This window comes from Myxocyprinus asiaticus, chromosome 4, assembly GCF_019703515.2.
Source record: "Myxocyprinus asiaticus isolate MX2 ecotype Aquarium Trade chromosome 4, UBuf_Myxa_2, whole genome shotgun sequence".
Classification (NCBI taxonomy): domain Eukaryota; kingdom Metazoa; phylum Chordata; class Actinopteri; order Cypriniformes; family Catostomidae; genus Myxocyprinus; species Myxocyprinus asiaticus.
The window spans coordinates 52455450-52478318 of NC_059347.1; the positions used below are offsets into that span (position 1 = coordinate 52455450).

Consider the following 22869-nt stretch of genomic DNA (forward strand, 5'->3'; position numbering starts at 1 on the left):
TAAATCACACAAATTAGCTGGGAATAAAATGCCCAAATACTTAATGCCCTGGAAGGCGCCCAGCTAAAAAGCCGTTACTGGGCAGTACGCTGTCAGAGCCAAAGCTTTGGATTTAGACCAACTGACTCTGTATCCTGAGAACTTAGAAAAGGAATTAATAATTCTTTGGAGGAAGGCATAGATCTAGTGGGGTCAGAGACGAATAATAAAATATCATCTGCGTAAAGCAAAAGCTTATGCACCATACCTCCCGCCATCACCCCTGGAAAATCATCCTCCTTTCTTATCGCAGCTGTTAATGGTTCCAGGGCAAGACAGAACAATAATGCGGAAAGAGGGCAATCCTGCCGGGTGCCCCTATCCAGAGTAAAATAATCTGAAATTAATCCATTTGTTTGTACCGCCGCTACCAGGTGTCTATAAAGTAACTTAATCCATCCAATAAAAGTATTCCCGAACCCATATGTAGAGCCGAGGAGGGCTGGGCCGGGCTGGAATGAGACACACCTGGTCCCCAATCAGCCTGATGGGGCGCGCGAGGGATAAAGGCGGCCGGGGACGACATTTCGAGAGAGAGAGAATTGCAGGCAGCTGTGCTGTGTTTTTGGTTGTGTGTTTTTGGTTAATAAATTATTATTTAAGTTGTCAAGCCGGTTCTCGCCTCCTCCTTTCCACTGAACCCCCTTACACTGGTGCCGAAACCCGGGAAGGAGGAGGGATTCCCGTCGCAGGATCCTAGACACTGCCGTCCACCCAGGGGAGCACCGCTGCCGTCCGACAGGGGACGGAGTGGCCCGACCACCCGGACGCGGGGAACGGCCACCGTCCGCGAGGCGAGTGGGGACGGGACTCCCCGACCGCCTGGAGCGAGGGAGCCGCTGCCAGGGGCGGAGGAGTGCCCTGCCGTCCCCCGGGAACGCGGAGGGGTCGAGAGAAGACTGCCGTCCGCGGGGGGAGGAGGGAAGCGACTCCCCGACCGCCTGGAGTGGTAGGGCCGCTGCCAGGGGCGGAGGAGAGTCCCCACGGGACGCCGGGAATGCGGAGGGGAGTTCTGTCCGCTGGGGGTCAGAGGTCTGACTCCGGTCTGCCCGGGGGGGAGCGGCCGCAGTCCGCCTGAGAGGGTGGAGTAGTGATTGAGGACCATGCGACGGCGCATCAGAGAACCGGTGAGTTTCTTTTCCTCTCTCTCTCTGTCGCTCCGTGTTGGCCTTTCCCTCGCCATTTTGTGTTTGTTTTTTTTTCCCCTCCTGTCTCCTCCCAGGTCGAGGAAGGCGGGGAGGACCCGCCGGCAGTCGGGGCATGGGGCATAAGGCACGCCCCCCCCCCCGGAGAGGAAGGGTGGGGGGGGGGGTGTACGTCATGCCGGGGGCTCCCCGGCCTGAGGCAACGCCGGGAGGAGTGTAGAGCCGAGGAGGGCGGGGCCGGGCTGGAATGAGACACACCCGGTCCCCAATCAGCCTGATGGGGCGCGCGAGGGATAAAGGCGGCCGGGGACGACAGTTCGAGAGAGAGAGAATTGCAGGCAGCTGTGCTGTGTTTTTGGTTAATAAATTATTATTTAAGTTGTCAAGCCGGTTCTCGCCTCCTCCTTTCCACTGAACCCCCTTACACCATATATTTTCAAAATCTTAAAATGATAATCCCATTTTACCATATCAACCGCCTTTTCGGCGTCAAGTGAGATGGCAGCGAACGGAGTCTGATCATTCGCCACTGCCCACATGATAGTGATGAAACACCTAATGTTATCAGAAGAGCTACGGCCCCGAATAAACCCCACCTGATATATATGTATAAGAGATTCATAACTTAATCGGTTAGCCAGAATTTTTGACAATATTTTAACATCTATCTGGATCAGGGACATTGGACGGTAACTCTTACACTTGCTTGGATCTTTGTCTTTTTAAGAATCAGACTGATCCAGGCTTGTGTCATGGTTGGCGGAAGCTTTCCATTCTTTAATGATACTGTATAAACTTCTAACAAAAGTGAAGCCAGTTCTGTAGCATAAGATCTAAAAATCTCAGCAACAAAGCCATCTGGCCCCAGAGCCTTGCCTGTAAGTAAGGCCTTAATTACCTCGGCAAGCTCCTCCAAGGTTATTTTTTTGCTCAGTCGTCAGTTTAGGGAGTTCTAACGGTTCCACAAAGTTTCTAATATCTTCATCAGTAGACGAAGATGTGGAACTATAGAGATCAAGATAGAATTCTTTAAAAGCATTATTAATTATATATAAAAAAAGACTCTCTCTGCTTTATATATCTAGCCAAAAGCTTCCCTGCTTTGTCCCCTGACTCAAAGTAAGACTGTCTTTCCCTGAATATCCAAAACTCCATCTTCCACAACAAAATAGTATTATATCTGTATTTCAATTAGATATTAGTGCCTTGAGAGTGCAGAAAGCTCAGCCACTTAGGCTATGACTCATCTGCATCTGAATTTGTCTAATATAGAGTACAGGTAGTAGCCAACACTACACTGAAAGAATTCTTCCACCATTTCCTGTTTTAAAGCAAAATTATGACATCATTTTAGCAGCAGCAGTTCTGCAAATCAGGTGACACTATCTGGGTAATATGTGATGTCAGTCTTGCACAACACTACCATTTAACTGCCTTGGCAAATTGTATGCAACACCAAGTGGAGTTATTGCTATTTGGTGCTCTGACATTGTTATCTGTCCCTTTCACCATCAGGACCTTTGCCAAAATTTCCTAATATGAAAATGTGCACCAAAGAAAAATTATGCAACTTGTTTTTTCTACAAATAGTGTTGTGATGCAAAATCCATAACTGCAGACCACTGATACTTGCTCTTGATTTCTCCTCCATGTTTTGAAAATGCATTGGCAATGTAATTTGAGAAATATGTAGAACAGTAGAATATACAGTATGTAGAACAGTGACTTAACTGGATAGTTCACCCCAAAAAGAAAATTCTGTTGTACTTTACTCATCCTTAAGTTCTTCCACAGGACTTTCTTTTTCCATGGAACACAAAAGGAACTATTCAGTAATATGTTAGTCTCAGTCATCATTCACATCCATTGCATGGAAATTGCAGTGAAATTGAATGGTCAGGCTATTATAAAAATTTTGTGCTAAAAAAAAAAAAAAAAAAACATTAAAAGAGACATACAGATTTGGAACAACGTGAGGGTGAGTTAATGCCGACAGTATTGCATCATTACAGAACTGCCTAGAAGCTGTGCCATTTAAGAACAGAACTTTGAACTTGTCTAGCACGGCCAGTAAACATGGAAGCTCTCTGTAATTGCCGTCCTTACCTTGCCCAGTACAGTGAGACAGCTGGGGTCCAACTCAGGCTGCTCCAATTTGACCACGCCAACCCAGCCATATTCATACAAATCCTCTTCATCGTTGTTGTTACATAGCCCCAATGGGTGCATCTGCAAAGACAAAGAAAAACGCCTTTGAGAAATGCACTATTTCCAAATTAAATCCAATTTAACACTGAAATATTCTCCAGTTTCCAACCCCAAAAACTTATTGGAAATTGCCACTGCAATTAAAGGAAAATGTGTGCGAAATTTCTCTAAGCAGTGCTTTGGGAAAGATGAAGCAGTCTAGTGAAAATGTGGTGCACAAATAAGGGTAGTACATGGACTTATTTTTGGTTAAAAATAGTCCCTGAAGGAAAGGATATTATGATATCACCAAATGATATATATGGTATCATATTATGATACATTACCTTTACACGATAGCTTAGGATATTGCACCATATCTTACCTCTTTTTACTAACTGCCCTATATTGAAGTGCAATGCCACACCCAAAGGCCAGAGAAGGTCCATGAACTTTAAAAGTTATGAATGAAGTGACTGTAACTCTCATCGATAGGTGTCCAGGGATAGCAGGTGGTTTGGAATATCATACAGATTCTCCCGCTCTTGGCACACCTCCTATCAGAGTCGTTTAAGTTGTTCCAAGTGTGAAATCTGACGCTCTGATGTGTTGAAAATTGACAACATATATGTTTATCAATGAAAATCTCCTGGGAGATAAAACCCTCTTAAAATAAGAAAACTAGGTTAAAGATTATTAAGTGATTACATAACTGCTGAATGAGGCCATGCATTGTTTGAGGATAGAGGTTTATGACTTTATAAGTGCTATTACCTTCAGTAGACGATCATTTCACAGATATGTTGTTGGATTTTATATTAAATGAATGATAGCTTAGCATTGCTTTGCTGGCCTTAAATTGCATAGCGGAAAAGATATAAATCCATCTAAAATAGTTGCGGTAACAAGTAGTCTTATATGGTTTCAGCTTAAGGTATATTTTCAAAAGTAAAACCTGAATAAAACTCCATGACAATTGATTCATTTGGTTTGAACTTAATGACCTATTGCCAAGCCACAGCCAAGAGCTTCAGGGTGAGAATGTTAAGTACCACTGCTCCAAATGGACACAAATTGGATTAACACTCTGAAAAGGCTAATTATCATCTTAACTCAGAGATCTAAAGCCACATCAGGTCCCAGGAGGCATGAGAAACCACATTTGCATTAAAGTTTGCAAAACTGATATTGTGGCTTTTATCCCATTAGACTGACAAAACAGTTCTCTCTTACTGACCAGCATTCTATTAAAGCACCTTTGTAGGGTTGTCTCAGAGTTGAGGATGACCTCTGACAGTTCAATCCCAGACCAAATAGTCAGTACTTTTTCACTTTCTTGAGACACTGTGGTTAAATGATGCCTTTTCTAATCAGTGAACACAAACAAAAATATCACTTCAATATCTTAAGGCCGTGGCATACTACGTTTTTTTCTGCTTTTCAGATAAGATCGTGCCCAGTTGACCATGTTGCCTTTCATAGTATATTCTTTTGACCCCGAGCGAATCCAGCACGTGTGCACTACAACTGCTTTGTGATCCTCTTTTAATACAGTCAACGGCAGGCGGATGCACCGACAATGCGCAGACGAGGACTTGCAGGACAGATTTTCTCGGCGCGCAGACAGTCCACGCAGACTGCGCTGATGACAAAATTTGATTCACGCATACTGTGTGGATACCAAAGTATACTTTGACCTTTAGGAACCTTGCATTTCGATGAAGTTTATTCACTGGTTTTAATTGCAGTCTTGCAAAAAAAGAGGCCCATCACAGGAGGGTCAAGGACAGCAAACACAATTGTGGCCAATGCAGTGCCTCGCAGGAAAAGGAGTTTAGTCAGCAGTGTTTCACAATCCCGGTCCGGGAGTACATTATCCAACACATCTGATTAAACTCATCAGCCTGTTAGTAGAGTCTCTATGGCCTGAATTGGGTGTGTCAAACACAGCACCCAAAGTGTGCAGTTTTGGGGTACTCTGAGTCCTGGACCAAGACTGGGAAACACTAGACGTTGCTGCCTCGATTACTGCCCCAATGCTTTCAATGCCTCATGCTTTCAAGTCATGTTGATTGAGCCAGGCTAATTTGTAACAATTGAAAAACATGTTAGAAAATTAGAGGAACACACTAAAACTCAGAATTCAACTACACCTGCAACCTCTTGTACACCACATTGACATTTTGTAACACACACGTACCCAATACTTGTGTTACCACTCACAGAAACATTCCCCCCAATTCGCCCCAACAAGTTTCCCCAGCTGGCCCCCAATACTGGCAGAATGCCCAGCAGCACACTTTTCTCCTGCCCCGGGACCCCCATCCCTCTCTCTGTCCTCCCCCTTCTCTTTCTGTCCTTCGTTCTGTGCCCGGCCATCTTTTCTTTACCACCACAAGAGGTGTCCCTTGTTCAGTCCTCCCACCCTCATGGTCTCTCCTCTTTATCGGCCTCACACAGCCGTTCACATGCGTATCTCCTTTCATGGGCAATACACTCAATGAAACAATGTGATGGGTGGTCAAACTTTGTTTATCCATCTCTTACCTTATGGGTGAGTCGTGTAATGTCTGCACCACTAGTGGCAACAAATGGAGTTGTAATCTACTTGAGCAACCCCACTGGGCTGGCCATAACCATATTGAGTGCGTTCACATGCACACAAATAAGCTGATAACTACCAAAGATCGGCTTATTCAAAAAAAAAAAAAAAAAAAAAAAAAAAAAAAAAGACAACGTAAGAAAACCACGTTTAAAAGAGACTTGAAATCATTGAGTTATTCTCAGCATTTAATGTTAATGTACATGTTCATGTGAACAACACTTGAGCACATTGGATTAGCTGCTAAGAATGGTGATAAAGGTGTTTTCATGCAGAGTGAAATCAGGGGAATGGTATATGCTTATATTGGTTTATGCTTAAACCTTTTACGACCTTACCCATACAAAAGAAAACAGTTTAAGGCATTTACATGTCCTTAAATGTTGTCTGCTTATTGAAGCATAATCGGTGTAAGACCATGCATGTGAGCACACTCACTAGCCAATGGTGTGAGTTTGGGGGCAGATTACTCGTTTTTCAAAATAACAAAAGATGGTGCGAGTTTGGCGGCGGCATTACCCATTTGTCAGAATAACAAAAGATGGGGAAAATGTATGAAACTTGTTTAAAAATGGTACTTCTGCAATTATATATGATGTTGCTAGTTGGGCAAAAATTACATACTTTACCTTTAAGCATCAGTGGAAGAAAGAAAAAAAGGGCCCAATGCCTGGCTGGTGCAATACGTAGAGTACTGCAATGGCGTAAGTGATTCTCAATGGAGCTAGCCATGCAAGTTATCACTCTATACATGGAATATGGACAACCGCCAATGTGACGCTTTTTGTCCCCCTCCCTTATTTGTTTGTTTGTCTTTCGCTTGCAAAAACTAATGATGATAATTATAAAAGGATGATATGTGCAAGGAAAAAAATATAATGTTTTTCTGTACATCTGTAATGGTAATCCTAATGTGATGTAATATTTCTCAAAACCTGGAGATGCCATTGAAAAACCGTGAAAGAACACACATTCACACAACCCTTCTTTCCCTCCTTCCCACCCTAAATGAGGGCTGACCTGATTTCAGTTGGTGAAGGGACCGGAACAGCATGGCCAGTGGACGCATTTCCCATCTCAGTGAAAATCAAAATGCCACTCTCACCAAACTCCAAACATAAAACTTTGTCAGGGATACCATTCAAGTCCTTTGATCATCAAGAATCAATTCAGCCCCCTCAGCAGAATCAGCCCATGTAGCAGAGTTTACCTTGCACCTCAATTTTCAATCATTCATCCCCAAGGTCTTTGTCTGATGTGTTAACTTATGTTTAATAAAACTTGTCAGGGTTCCAGAGATTCCTATAATTCAAAACAAGCAGTATTTGTGTGTGGGCCAAATCATAATACAGTGGGGGCCAGCTTCAGCTCAAATCAAAAACACTCCGAAACAGTTTACACACTTTGTTTCTTTCATTGCATGAAACGGCCATGTAGAGTGCGCAGTTACTCAATATTTCTGATGATCGACTGATTGCTGGAGACATGTACAATAGTTGTTAGAGGTTGTAATTTAATCTAAAGCAACAAGTTCATAGTGTCTTTCCTCTGAAACGCATTCCATGTGAAGGGAGACCCAGGAGCCAATAGTGACATGCAATCCTATATTCCGGAAGCCAAAATGCTTCAAATGAGAATGATAAATGATCATGCACATAATTAAATCAAGCACCAAATGTATTGTGCGAGTTTCTGTGCAAAAACAAACAAAAAAAAAACAACAAAAAAACCCCAAAAAAAGCCAGTTGATCCAAAGGCTGCAACCCTCAAGGACAGTAAACAGAGCTCATCTAAAATCAAACCAGCAGATAGTAGCCTAAACGTTCTCAAAACACAGACCTCTTATCATTAAAGCAGACCTAAAGTTGTTGGTACCCACAGAGCAAGTGTTCATGGATCATGGCTGTGGTCCAGTACTAGAGAACACAGAACAGATGAGTCCCAGCCACAGGCATGGCATTTAGGTCAAGGCCAGTATCAATTTCACCCACAACAATCAAAAAGCCCAGCTAGCCTGAGGGTACACACTGCTATTAAACTCCACTCCATAACCCGCACTGCAACCACTTCCACTGGCTTTGACTGCATGCAATGATGTAATCAGATACCAACATTTTTCATAACTAATTTATGTCCTCTGATTAGTAAGTATAAGACCAACAAACCTACTTAACCACAACTATAATCTGACACGGAACAAATAAATAATTCACCCCAACAAGGCCAAAAGTCCATAGACTTCAAGCTGAGCAAATTGTGCTCTTTGCACTATGGGAAAAAAAAAAAAACCTTCAAATAGTCCTTCCTCATGCTGCTGATCTAACCAGTCCACCCCCACATACACTCTCACCCCCCACCCCTCCCTTCCCCAGTTCTGACCCTGTGCCCGTCGACCAGCCCCCACTCCCCTGCGGGAGTGCAGGAATAGTTCCTGGAATAACAGACCATCCTGCCAGGAGAGGTGGGGGAATATTTGATCAAAGCCACAAGCGGGCTTCAGAGACCCCCACCCCCCCTCCCCGGGCCCGCAGCCACTTAGAGAAACTCTGTCCTCGGCCGCAGCTCTCAGGGCAGCTTTTCAAACTAGGCCAAGAGCCTTTCAAACAAGCAAGATTGTTGGGAGTTCTCCTGCCATGGGCCGTGCTAAGCTGAGCAAGGGAACACCATGTGCACAGGAGCCATGGATGTCTGCTGGCTTTTCTCTCAGTTTGTAGTTTATCTGTGGACAGACATAGAGTTTGACACTTCCAATAGAGTTCCCTGATAGCTCGTCTCCCAACTTGGCCAAGCTGGTGTTTAGATGGGCCTCTCAAACCTCTATAAAACCCTCCAACTGAGCAGACTGGGAACCCAGCAAAGACCAGCAAACCAGCTTAGGCTGGTTTAAGCATTTTAGAGTTTTGTTTTTCAGGAGGGTTTTGGAATAAAGTATTAAATCTTAATATAGGACCCTGTGATTTCTTCAGTGCAGAAACATGGACGGAATTGCAGAATCCAGTCATAAAAATGTAACTAACAAAATGTGTAATTTCAGAGAATTTTTGGGATAAAATGAATGCACAGTTAAATTAAAAATGCTATATGGCCTACTCAATTTAACTGGATGCATTAAGTTGAAGAAATTATGGCAAATGTATTGCTACTGAATAGTAAAATGTAGTAAAATTACATTTATAATAACAATTCTATTTAAGCGATATCTCACAAGCAAGAGTGCTGTTGTTTTCATCAATGTTTTCATTTATACTGCGATTCTCTGTTGTGAGTGCTTTATAGGACAAAAAATAACTCCAATGTTGCATTTTGGATTACACTGTGAGGATCTGTATAGAAGGCAGCACTTTATATGACAAAAATAATGCAATGTTATGTTGAACATTACTTGTTCTATTGATTGTTCCTTTAATTAAAAGTTTAAGAATTCACTTGATTAGATACCTTTTTGACTTTTAAGTTGAATAAATGTAAAACACAGAAAAAAAAGCAGGCAAAAGTGATTATAAATTAACCACATTTCAGAGTTTTACCAGGACCAGTTTGAGATCCACTCCCCAAAACTAGTTCAGAATTGGCAGACATGGTAGGAGACTGGAGGCTATAAATTCTGTTTTTAAAAAACTGATTGAACCTTGAAGGAAAATAAAGACAAAGATCATGGAATACACCAATCACTCACTTTACAAAGAGTAGCCTCCCTCTCAAAATAATTTACTTACTCATCCTAAGCAACATACTTTTGCCAATCAAGTCTCTGATTGTGTTTGATTACTTCACAGCCATAGAAGCAAGTTCTCCCACAAAGGTTACATTTCACTGCAAAAACATTGAGTGAGAAGGGATGGAAATCATTTTACGGTTGCAACCATGGCTTAATATTGTCCATTCATCAGTCAGGCAAAGCCATTCTTCTTGGCGTAGACTAAGAGGTTATTTTCTTTTTAACTCTACTTGTTCCCTCCGTACCCCAGTCGGTCCCTCTCAGCTGCTACATATTTCTAACATTTCCTCACCTATAAAACTGGAAGGCCCTCTTGTAATAAAATGCCCACACATTGAGGGAAGAGCTTTGCATGGAGTACACATGGCAACCCCTGCCAGTTTCCTTTTGGCGCTGAACGTCTGAACTCCCACCTACTATCCAAACAGAGGATGTACTCACAGACTCCAACACTATTCTGGTTTGTCTATCGGAAGAGTGTGAAATACTGGATGGGACAGATGCCTAAAGCTTCTCCGTCTGCCTGCCCTGGACTATTTATCTTTTGCTGTCTCTCTCTCTCTCAAATGAGCTTTATTGGCATGACTGTATACAATGAACAATGTTGCCAAAGCATTCTGTAATAGTAATAATAAAATAAATAATTAAAAAAATGTATTACATACTTAAAACAACATACAGGTAAGTGCACAAATTGTAAAGACAAGTAACTAAAGAGAACAATGAGTAGCAGTAAATTAAACTGACACTTAGTATTTAGTGAGGGGTCACCCTCTCTCTCTCAGATCATGACAAGACGACACATATTCGGCTGCTAAATCTATACATTTAGTCATCTCTCCAAGAACATATGAGAGTTTCTCTATATTACTCAATTCAGGCAGAATCCCTCTCCCTCTCTCTCTCGCTCATGTCCCAGTCATAAAGCTGTGGTACATTTATAGTCTCAACATGTTTCTGATCTGCAACTGCAGCAATATCGCAATCAGAACAAACATGATGAAAAGGGAGGGAACAGGTACAAACAAAAGAAAAGGTCATATGGGTTTAAAATGACATGAGGGCAAGTAAATATGACAATTTTCATTTCTGAGTGAACTATTCCTTTAAATATACATATAAAAGGAAGGGGAGGAGCTTGTCGCTCTGATTACTTGTGTCTTCTCATTTCCCAAGTACTGGAAATAACTTCAAAAGGGGATCACAGCCTTGAGGAGAGCACAGATAAAGTTACAATGTGGCAGCTGGAGAAGCCTTGCAGGTGGGGCCTGCTCTGACGGTGTAATATTATCTCATAAAGGGAGACCGGGCCTTTTTTCAAAGGAGGCGACTTCCTCTCCTTTGTCGTCTAGACAAAAACGATGGAACGACAGTTGCAAAAGTCACCTTTGGCCCAATAAAGGCTCCAAAAACGCATGCCCAGAAACCAGGCATGTACCTAAGAAAGCAAGCTCACCATGAAGGTGGTGACATCATACACAAAGGCACCAACCACAAGAACTTTCTCTCAGCTTTTCTCAGTGTAGAGAGCAGATTGTGCTCACCATGCTACATCTTACCGAGGGCATCGTTGATCGCTGGAGAACTCGTACAACCATTTCACCTTACAACCAACAGAGACCCGTGTCCCCTAATGCTGTCTCCTCGAAAACCATTCACGCACTGTCCCCTTGGCGATGACATAAGCAAACAAGTGGTGCAATTTACACCGGAGTGAACCCTTAAAATCATGTTAATACTCAAATATGCATTATCAAGCCCCCACGGTGGACAGCTTTAGCAGAGGGGAAGTGATTGGCGAGTCTATTTAAAGACTGTGTGTAGAGACTGAAACCATCAATGGAGTGAGAGATGCTCCCTTACAGAGACACTTCAAAGTCTACTTCTCACTAAGACAAGGAACATGACAATTACAAGAAAACAAAACAAGACATTTAAATGTAATCATGCTAGTAGAGTGGACCTAGAATACGCAGGTGAATATGGGTATGTTAAAAGAAAATAAACTTGAAGTGGATAGAATTGCCATAAAATTGCCCTTATTGCTAAACAATTGTAATCAAAAATATCATAATTTGTGTCACATGATCTTATAATGCATTTGGCATTGACGCTTTTATCAAAAGGGAATTCAGGCCAAAGTATATGTATAGCCGAGGAGGGCGGGGCCGGGCTGGAATGAGACACACCCGGTCCCCAATCAGCCTGATGGGGCGCGCGAGGGATAAAGGCGGCCGGGGACGACAGTTCGAGAGAGAGAGAGACTTGCAGGCAGCTGTACTGTGTGTTTTTAGTTGTGTGTTTTTGGTTGTGTTTTTTTGTTTAAGTTGTTCATTAAATTATTATTTAAGTTGTCAAGCCAGTTCTCGCCTCCTCCTTTCCACTGAACCCCCTTACACTGGTGCCGAAACCCGGGAAGGAGGAGGGATTCCCGTCGCAGGGTCCTCGACACTGCCGTCCACCCAGGGGAGCGCCGCTGCCTGCGAGGCGAGTGGGGACGGGACTCCCCGACCTCCTGGAGCGAGGGAGCCGCTGCCGGGGGTGGAGGAGTGCCCTGCCGTCCCCCGGGAACGCGGAGGGGTCGAGAGAAGACCGCCGTCCGCAGGGGGAGGAGGGAAGCGACTCCCCGACCGCCTGGAGTGGTAGGGCCGCTGCCAGGGGCGGAGGAGATTAGTGGTTCACAGTAGATTAGTGCTCTGCTTTGTCATCTGATACAACATGTCGTGATTGATTCTCAATGTCTGTGGAGTTTCCAGTGGATGAGCGGTCAGATTTATACATTCATTCAAAGTACCCAGCTCTTCCACACTAAGATTGCAGCCTTTAGCGGTTTAATTAATCATGTTAGGACGTCACGATTTTAATTTGATAAACTGTCCATTTCAGTGTAACGAGTAACAGAGCACGCATTCAAAATTAGCATTTTGAAGCTGTCGTGTGTCAGTCATACTGCGCGCTGGTACTGGATTGAGTCGGTGCTCTGTACTACCGGTACTGCAAAAAACACTGGCATTGTTACATATTTTTTATTCTAGTGCCCCATGCGCAAGAAGGAACGGCATGCGGAAAAACCAAGTATACCCTAGCCTATATAGTGCATTTAAGGCACATGTTTTATCATTTCACATGTTCCTTGGAAATTGAACCAAAGACCTCAAGTGTAATTGTTAGTGCCATGCTCTACCAGTTGAGCTATAAGAGTTAATTCACATAAATCAATTCCTTTTAAAATGGAGGTAATTTGCACCATGTAACACAAATTTATCAGCTTGCTGACAACATCCATTTGACTTCAAGTGCCACATCCAGTGCCGGTCCTACCACATTTGGCACCCTAGGCACACTGCCCTAAAGATCTATGCACATCGTACAGTATTTCACAGCAGGCACATTTATAGGCTTTCATCATTACTGGGGAGTCTGGGGCCCATCACGTAAGCAATCTCTTGTACTATGATGTTGTAGGGGGGTTTAAAATTATTTCTTTTATTTATTCATTTAGCAAAAACAGCACTAAAGCATTCATTTCAGGTTATTTTAGGAGCATCTTTTGAACATTTTCTTTAGTAGCCTATATATATTGTGCAGCATTAATGAATGGACTAAAAGTATATTGTCACCTTTACACATTACACAGCACAAGATGAAGTTCAAAGTTACCTTTCTCAAAAGCCTGCTGTAGCAGTGTCATTGTACAGTGATGGTGCAATGTGGTAAATCCTTGGTATTTTTAGCCTATATCATGGTAGGCTACTCCAAAGAACATGTCCAAAAAACATGGTATTTGGTACTTAAGCACTTTTATGTTATGTAAGCGTTTTGATACACTTTAATTGAGAAAGGATCTTTACCTGCAGTAGACAATCGTTCACAGGCTGCACTCGCTCTCGCACATGATCTTCATCACTGGCAAACGATTGAAAGCAGCTGCAGGTTTTGTTTCAATGAATTGTAAATAAATATTCACTTCATTCAACGTTGTTTTTGTTCACTGTCTTCTAAAGCATCCCGTTACTGTTTTACTACGTGACAAAGAGCTTCAAACGATTCAGCCCGCACGTTAGACAAATTCATTGACAAGAACAGACTCAAAAGACCGATACATCGGTCGGCCGATATTACTCCACTGTTTACAGAGCTGAGCTGACGGTGGTTCTGCAGACAGGGCGGAGTTAAGTGGTGCGGTGTCTTCTCGGGTAAGTTGCTAACTAGTTTGTGAAATACATACTGTAAAGTTAATAATCAATGACCCCATCATTTTCGAATTTGTTGACAATGTAAAATATTATCAAATATTCTTTGATAAAAATATTTGTTTAAGAAAGCAGCCTTCTGAGTACATTTGCATAGTCATATCGGTGCAAAATCAGTAAACAATCCACATAGAAAAGGTCTGTTTTCATTCCAGCTCAAAAATTAACTATATTGGCCACCATATCGGTAATCAGTGAATTTTCCCTCTCAAAAATCCCATATCGGTCGGGCTCTACATACTACCCATACTACTCTCACTGTTTTTTGCCAAACACGGGTACAACAGAAACAGTAAGAGTAGTATGGTAGTAAGGCATTTAGTACATGGTCTATTTGTTCTGTGGGGGGCACCACAACACGTCATCGGAACACACAGGGTGCATTTTGTTTGACACAGACTGAAAACATCATTTTTGGCTCAGTAGATCGGCGCCCCCGAAGTGATGCCGCCCTCCGCGCTCGCCTATGTCGCCTAATGGGTTGACCGGCCCTGGCCACATCGGATTGAGAAAGACAAGATTCATGACAGCAACATGCACTCTTCAGCCTGTCCTACTCCAACGTCTGTGTGCAAAAACAACTAGCATATGTCAAGGGATAACCAGACATGATTTATTGAATAGGATGGCAAAAGTGCATGCCAGAATGCCACCAGAACTCCTCTTGAAGTTAGGAAGTGGTAAATTTGTAGCAGAGAGGATTGCAGTCATCAACACCTAGCCTTATCAATGCCTTTGAAGTCGTTCCCTCGCTTTGAAGGTTCCGGCAAACAGGAATGCCTGCACAGGGCTCTTGGAAAGCCCCCAGAGTTGTGGAATGTGGAGCAAGCTGCTGCCTGGCCTGCTGGAATGCGATTAGAGTGCTGGAGCAGACCAGGGCTCTCACAACAAGGAATGGCTGCCACAACCAATGGCAAGGCACTGGCCCCCTCATTCAAAAAATATTGCATAAACGAACAGAGTAGCTGGATAGGTAGGATAGAACAAGATGGTCTGAAGGTTGAGAGAGGAAAAACAATGCAAAATAAACACTAATGAATAAGAGGGCATTTAAGCAGAGAAAATGTTAAGGAATTCAATACCATAAAGAAATCCATTATAAATGTGCATTAAGACCTGGGGTTAATTATGCAGAAGATGGCGTGACGCAAATTTTGTAATAAGCACAGTATGCACGGACTGTCCGCTTGCAGCCCAGCTTTTCTAGACAAGCTGTCGGTCCATATGTGTGCATGTCATCTGCACAAGCACCTGAGTTGACTGTACAAAAGAGCATCTCAAAGCAGTCATAGTACATCTATTTGTATTTGTTTAATAAAAATAGTGCAAGTAATTTTCTGCATTTCTGTATTTCATTATATTTGACAGTTATTACTACAGCTATCTGGGCTTCCAGAGCCCTTCAAATGTCAAAAGCTTCCAGTAAATAAACACACATGACAAGGCGAACATTAACAGCTTATCTATAATGATTCAAAGGCTGTTTTAAGCTATTCCTCCACCGACACACCTAAACACTGGTCTGGCGTTGCAGGCTCGTGGATGCGCACACAACACCGCTGCTTAAAAATTCCTAGGGGAAACACCGAACTGGGAAATGGCATTTGCAACTGCACAGACACTGTGTTCTTAATGTAACATGAGGCTTTTTCTTAAATCTGGATGTGTATCCTTATCTGTTTTGGTAACTTTCAACAACTTCAGCACATCCTTCATAGTCCATTCGCTATACGAGCATTTGCTCAGAACATTAAGATGAATGAGAAAAAAAAGTGTATGTTTAAAAGTACTTAAACACCTCCAATATTTCCAGTAACACAGTAGCATCAGGCAACCAAGAGTTAATCCTTCCCAGAATAAGGAGACTCTCTAATTATATTTCCACAACTCTTTGGTTTTATGTGTCTTACAACACAATTTTCTAGGGGTGAGGTTTGTTGTCTGTCAAAATATCCTGCAGCACACGAGTTTCATCAAGTGCTTGTTTGTGGAGGAAAAAAAAATATATGCCTCCAAAACATTGATGTGTACATGCAGGCTGGACAATTCTATTTATATACATACCCTCTCACTCATACTGTAACCACACATCTTACCACTTAAACAAGTGCATGGCAATTGGGTCGGCTCTTGAAAGCAGTAAAGCTGGAGATGACTGAGCTGATCCAGGGAGCTATTGCTTGAAAGGTCAACACCATATAGACCATCTCTAGCTCTCTCTTCTGCATCTCTTTACTTGCGTGGAATGACCTTCTGCTAAGAGATCAACGCCATGGACACGAGCACAGAATTCGATGCATGGCAGCCAAGACCTGATAAAAGGACTAAGCCCTTAAGTGCTCTGATTGACATTTTGTAAACATGGGTTTTTAAACCAGTGAACAAGCTTGTATAAAGATAAGATGCCCTGCGTTCCCTTCACAATTATGACCGAAAACAGATGAGCTCTTGCTCATGTGAAAATGTGTTTTCAAAGAAAGCAAAAACATAGCTCCCGAGAGACAAACCAGTCAAAATATCCACCCATTCCCTGACAACCTCACACATACATTACTCAACCGCAAGCATCACCCTCCACCCCTCTACACACACATAACATTTGACTCAGCTGCAATGTGAATAGCTGAGATCACACAGCCCAATCAAGTTTCTGTTGCCTTAGCCTTATTTTCCTTAGGAAGGACTGAAGATCTGTTAACTCCAAACACGTTTTTTTTTTTTTTTTATAAAAACTTGCTAAACAGAAGTTTTTCACTGTTCCACCACCTCAAGCAGTTTTTATTAGTTTTTTTTATTCCGTGTCAGGTAAATAAACATCATCAATTTTTAAAAGCGAGCCTTGAGACACCTGCGTTCTGTTATATGTGTTGTAACCAGATTTTTTTAAATGCAAGAATGTTTCAGTCTGAACGGACCCTATTGCAAGTTGCCTTTCCGATTAGAATAATTCATTTCAAGGTCAAAGTCACCAGGGACTAATATGGCTGGATGGATAGTTTTATGGCAACATGTGGATCAAATTGAAGGTCACACCCAATTTCATCATGCTTGCATTCAAAGTATGTGAGGACGCAAGCCAATGATCAGTTAATGAGGTGTGACTTCCAGACTTAGATACGTTCTAAAGTTTCTAGAATCTCCATAAATCTCCAGCGTACTGGCAACCGATACAAGTGGACTTTACATCAACAGTTGTCTTTAACTTAGGCAGCCTCTTTGGTTTTGTTGAATATTTTCCTCATCCTCTTCCTTCGAGGAGCTCCTCTTTCCAGAAAACTTGTAGAAAACACCGTTCCAGAAACAAGATTGGTTGATAATATTCCAGAGGAAGCAAGAATGTAAAAACAAAATCAAGTAATTTCCTGAGGTTATGAGAGCAGGATAGAGAAAGACAGGTAGAATTTAAGAACAGCCAAGGCTTCTGGTATATTCCTTAAGGGGGAACTTTGGACGCCATACACAGCAGTGCCGGAAGCTATTTGGAAGCACTTCAAAACAAGAACTGCTGTATCAATGCCATGGGTGGAAAGTAACAAAGCAGCATAAAAAAGTGATATGATCACATTTTGTACAGATGAAAAAGAATAGTTTTTAGTAGTGCGACATTTGATACACAATACAGTAATTTTAAGATTAAAGCCAGCAATATCAATATCATAATGGAGTACCACATTCAAACGGAACTGTTCAATTATTCAACGGCAAAATCTAAACTAATGTGAAATATATTTTAGGTTTTGCAACCTAAACAATAAGTATATTAAGAACCATACTTAAAGGAATAATTCACCCAAAAATGAAAACTATGTCACTTTCTCAACCTTATGTTGCTCCAAACCCATATGACTTTCCTTCTTCATCAGAAATAATACAAATGGAGAAATACAAGTGAAGATGTCAGGCAGTGTGTACCATTCACTTTCAGTGCATCTTTTTTCCATATAATAAAAATGAATGGTGATTCATTCCTGGGATTCAGTAATATTTCAACTTGGAATTTGTTTCAACTACATTTGATTGTCTGAATACTCCACAATATTAGGCACACATTAAACTTCCAACAAATCATATTTTCCGACCTCAGGCTTCAATGCTCTTTTATTTATTCTATTTTTTTTATTTTTTTTTCTGATTTGGACACGTTTTGTTCTCAACCCCATCATGGACACAATGGAAGTTGTTTAAAAATTATTCTACACAATACTGATTATAAAATAAACATCTACCTACTGCTTGTGTCCCTCATTACCAATTTAATGACTACAAATTTAACATTTATGACAGTTTTCTCATTTTTATGTGATGAAGCTACAAATAAGCAAATTGTGTGTGGTCTCATTATTTTTGTAAAAAAAAAAATTAATTCAGATGTTTAACTAAAACACCAACTTTTTGTGCTTGCCCTTAACATGTCAAACTGTGCTCAGCAAACAATATATTGATTTTTAATTGTGTTCCCATTTTAATTACCCAATATTTTCACTCTCGTCTCAACCCCGTCACAATTCTCCAACCGCTACGCTACTTGCCAGCACATATTTTTTACACCATGTTTCATTCAAGTAAATATATAGTATTTAAAATGTATAATATATTTACCATTTCATATTTTTGTTACAATATTCATGAATGCAGTGAACAACTCAACCCCGTCACAGGTGGTTTTTGCTCAAAATGGCCACTGTTCCTTGTGTGGTGTAGGAGAGATGAACAGCATGCATGAAATTAATAAATTCTCTATATATTTACGAATTAAAATATCACTTTTAAAAGAACTGATTTAATATCTTAATTTAATGTGATGGGGTTGAGTTGTTAAGCTTGACGATACCCACCTGACGATAATATGAAATATGAATACTAATTATGACACTTCTAAACCGATTCTGCTCCACGCTGTAATAAAGAAAGCTGAATGATGTCACTTCTGCTTTATAATGTCAAATATGGGTGGAACCAAACTGTTTATGGGTTAAAAATGGTTGTTGTGATGGGGCTGAGTTCAGACTGAGGGACACAACTTTATAGACTGGTTTATATATACACTGGTGGTTAAAAGTTTGGAATAATATACAGATTTTGCTCTTATGGAAAGAAATTGGTACTTTTATTCACCAAAGTGGCAACAAGTGATTCAACTGACCACAATGTATAGTCAGGACATTAATAAAGTGAAAAATTACTATTACTATAAAAAAAAAAAAAAAAAAAAATCAGAACTACTTCAAAGACTTCATCAAAAAATCCCCCACATGCAGCAATGACAGCTTTGCAGATCCTTGTCATTCTAGCTGTCAGTTTGTCCAGATACTCAGGTGACATTTCACCCCACACTTCCTGTAGCACTTGCCATAGATGTGGCTGTCTTGTTGGGCCCTTCTCACGCACCTTACAGTCTAGCTGATTCCACAAATGCTCAATGGGTTTAAGATCCATAACACTCTTTTCCAATTGTCTGTTGTCAAATGTCTGTGTTTCTTTGCCCACTCTAACCTTTTCTTTTTGTTTTTCTGTTTCAAAAGTGGCTTTTTCTTTGCAATACTTCCCATAAGGCCTGCACCCCTAGGTCTTTTCTTCACTGTTGTACATGAAAATGGTGTTGAGTGGGTAGAATTCAATGAAGCTGTCAGCTGAGGACATGTGAGGCGTCTATTTCTCAAATTAGAGACTCTGATGTACTTATCCTCTTGTTTAGTTGTACATCTGGCCTTCCACATCTCTTTCTGTCCTTGTTAGAGCCAGTTGTCCTTTGTCTTTGAAGACTGTAGTGTACACCATTGTATGAAATCTTCAGTTTTTTGGCAATTTCAAGCATTGTATAGCCTTCATCCCTCAAAATGATTGACTGATGAGTTTCTAGAGAAAGCCGTTTCTTTTTTGCCATTTTTGACCTAATATTGACCTTAAGACATGCCAGTCTATTGCATACTGTGGCAACTCAAAAACAAACACAAAGACAATGTTAATCTTTATTTAACGAACCAAATAGCTTTCAGCTGTGTTTGATAATGGCAATTTAGTATGATTACACAAGCACAAGGTGCTGGAGTGATGGCTGCTGGAAATGGGGCCTGTCTAGATTTGATCAAAAATGACTTTTTTCAAATAGTGATGGTGCTGTTTTTTTTTACATCAGTAATATCCTGATTATACTTTGTGATCAGTTGAATGCCACTTTGGTGAATTAAAATACCAATTTCCTTCCTAAACAGCAAAATCTGTACATTATTCCAAACTTTTGGCCGCCAGCGTTTGACCACCACTTTAAAATGTCTGGGGGACTGAAATATTACAGAATTCCAGGAATGACCTGCTAACATTCTGCCTAAAATCTCCCTTTGTGTTCCATGGAAGAAAGTCAAACAGATGTAGAACAACATGGGGTTGAGTAAATGATGACAGATCTTTAATTTGTGGTTAAACTATCCTTTTAAAGTATAAAATAATTTGCTGTTGTGAGGAAGCTGACTCACCCCATTTAAAAAAAACCTTTAATCTATTCAATTACTTCCATAAGAGTGTATATAGCGATCAGGTTGGACAAGTCTAGCTATGCTGGCTACCACAGTTACACCAATATTTCTTCATGAGAAGAAAGATTTGTAGGGAAAAAACTTCTGAGTGATTAACTCAAGACTGCGTCGAGTTCACTGGTTTGCTCACACCCATCCTACCCATAAGTCTCTTGTTCCGAGGCAGCGCACGTCTTTGATACTTGACTATAAGGAATCTGGAGGCGTTGCGTTCAGTACAAAAGAAACCTGCAACGCTGAGGGAACAAAAAAGAGAGACCATGCACGAGTGCCTAGGCTGGGATTTCTCTTCTCATTCTTTACCCCAATTCCCTTTCACTAGTCTTCTCTCCCACCCTCACCCACACCAAACACCACCAAACTACTGAATCAGAAATTTCACTCCCCTAAATCAGTACATTTACACGCACTTTCAAAGTTAAATTTCAGTCGGACTAAAACAATAATTAATCTTTAGTCGGTCTGAAATCGTAGCAGTCCAATTTTTGAGAAGCTGGACTAGTAGACCTAACTCTGCCTCACTCAGCATGTAAAAATATTAATCAGACCACAACTGGCATCACCATTGTGCACAAGTGCCAAAATACAGAGTTGATGTGCAAAATGTGATTAACACTTCCTCAGCTGATGTCCGTCCTTCAAATATTCAACAAAGCATTGTTGTCATGAGTACGTAAAGACTGCAGCTCGACTACACAAAAACCCTCTGCAGCTTGATATAACTGCGCATGTAACGTACTGAATGTTTCCATTTCACCAGCTATCATATGGAGTGGCATGTGCATCTAATCAGAGATGGCAAAGGAGAAGATCTACCGATGAAATATTCAAGATCTCCATATTTGGCTGTTGCTGATAGAGAGATATGGATTGGTCGAGGAAGAAATGTAAAGGGGAGGTAGATGAGGCAAAGAGGTTTGACTCCCCTTGGAGAGTTTTTTTTCTGCATCATGGTTTCAGAGGCCTGTGCTTTTGTGAAACCAGAAAATTACCTAAATTGACATTCATTTGGTTGCAGGTGGTTGAACATTTTTTCAAAAACACACAACTGTTCAAATGTCCTCTGTTTGGGGTCAGCAATTTCATACATTTTGATGTTTCAAGTTTATGTTGACCGAAAGGAAATGTATAAGGAAAAATGGCAAACCAAAAATTTTGCCGGACAATTCATACAAGAAAAATATACACAGAAAGCTGTCAAAAACAAACAAGAATGCATCAAAAGACCAAATGATTATTCACTTTCTGGGAAAACAGAGATATAACATCCACAAACTGAGCAAATAAAACACCAAATAAAATGAGACATAAATCAGAATGATCCAAACAAACACCTACACCGAATCCCGATCCTCCATTCTATCCATGCCGCAGCTGCCGAGCAGTCAGACCTTGCTATCAGACTTAGGCAGCATTATGGAAACATTGTTGAGGAAAGGGATGAATGGTATGGCTTTGATCTCTGGCCGTTGACCTGGCAGGCCCTGAGCCCTCCTCCACATATGCGGCGGCCCACATCAAAAGCCTTTGCTCGAGGAAGTCAGCTGCACAGCCAAGCCTAATCCCTGCACGAATTTAATCAGCCATCTCAACGACTCATATTACGCTTTTTAATTAGGAGGGAGTCATTGCTTAGGCATCACACCCAGTCCAAGTACTCAAACAGTGTGGACCTCTTAGTCCTTATGAAATATAAGATTTCACCTTAGGGTGACTGTAGAGTTCTTTGACTCACTTTTTAACTTCCTTCCCACTGCACAAGAGATTAGGCAAAGTCCAAGTGGCTCTTCCAGTCTCTATTCATCAACCAAATCAAGAGGGGTTGCTGGCATGTTATTATACACAACTTCATAAAGAAGTGACTTGTGGACTTATAAAATTTAAATTTTAGTCTATTTATGTTAGCTTGGAGGTCATCTATACACCATTGAACTCATTGACAAAATTCACTTTTGCCAGATATACACATTTAAAATGTAGTCCATCTCTTCCTCAAAAACTGGCTCAAACTACACTCACCCGTTTTGGAACTGATGAACTGCATTGAACTACAGTATCCAAAGGCAGAGATGCTACCAGTGGCTCAAAAGCACAGTAATTTGCGTGTTAAAACTAACACGTGTTATACAGCATGGAGCAACTGCGTCATCTCCATCATAACTTTCTGACTGGCCCAAAGCAGACTTCTTACGTCAGCACATACATGCACGAACTGCTAATCTCAGGGCTTTATTCAAACATAGAATCAAAACTGAACTTTTTTGGTAATGTTGCAACTTCTCATTTCGAGAAATTGCGAGAGCTGATTTATCAGTATTTCAAAGGCTATATGTGTGAAAGCACTCAATATGTCCCATCCCTAATTTCCATTTAAAAAAAAAAAACTACACTC

At 41.2% G+C, this 22869-nt stretch overlaps 1 protein-coding gene across 1 annotated transcript in view; it reads right to left on the bottom strand.

Annotated features, from left to right (window-relative positions):
- LOC127439587 (E3 ubiquitin-protein ligase znrf3) overlaps positions 1 to 22869 on the bottom strand; it is a 110937-nt gene that overhangs the window by 43381 nt on the left and 44687 nt on the right. Inside the window, exon 2 of the mRNA XM_051695768.1 lies at positions 3291 to 3413. Within this exon, the coding sequence (XP_051551728.1) occupies positions 3291 to 3413 (123 nt within the window). The remainder of the gene's footprint in view (positions 1 to 3290; positions 3414 to 22869) is intronic.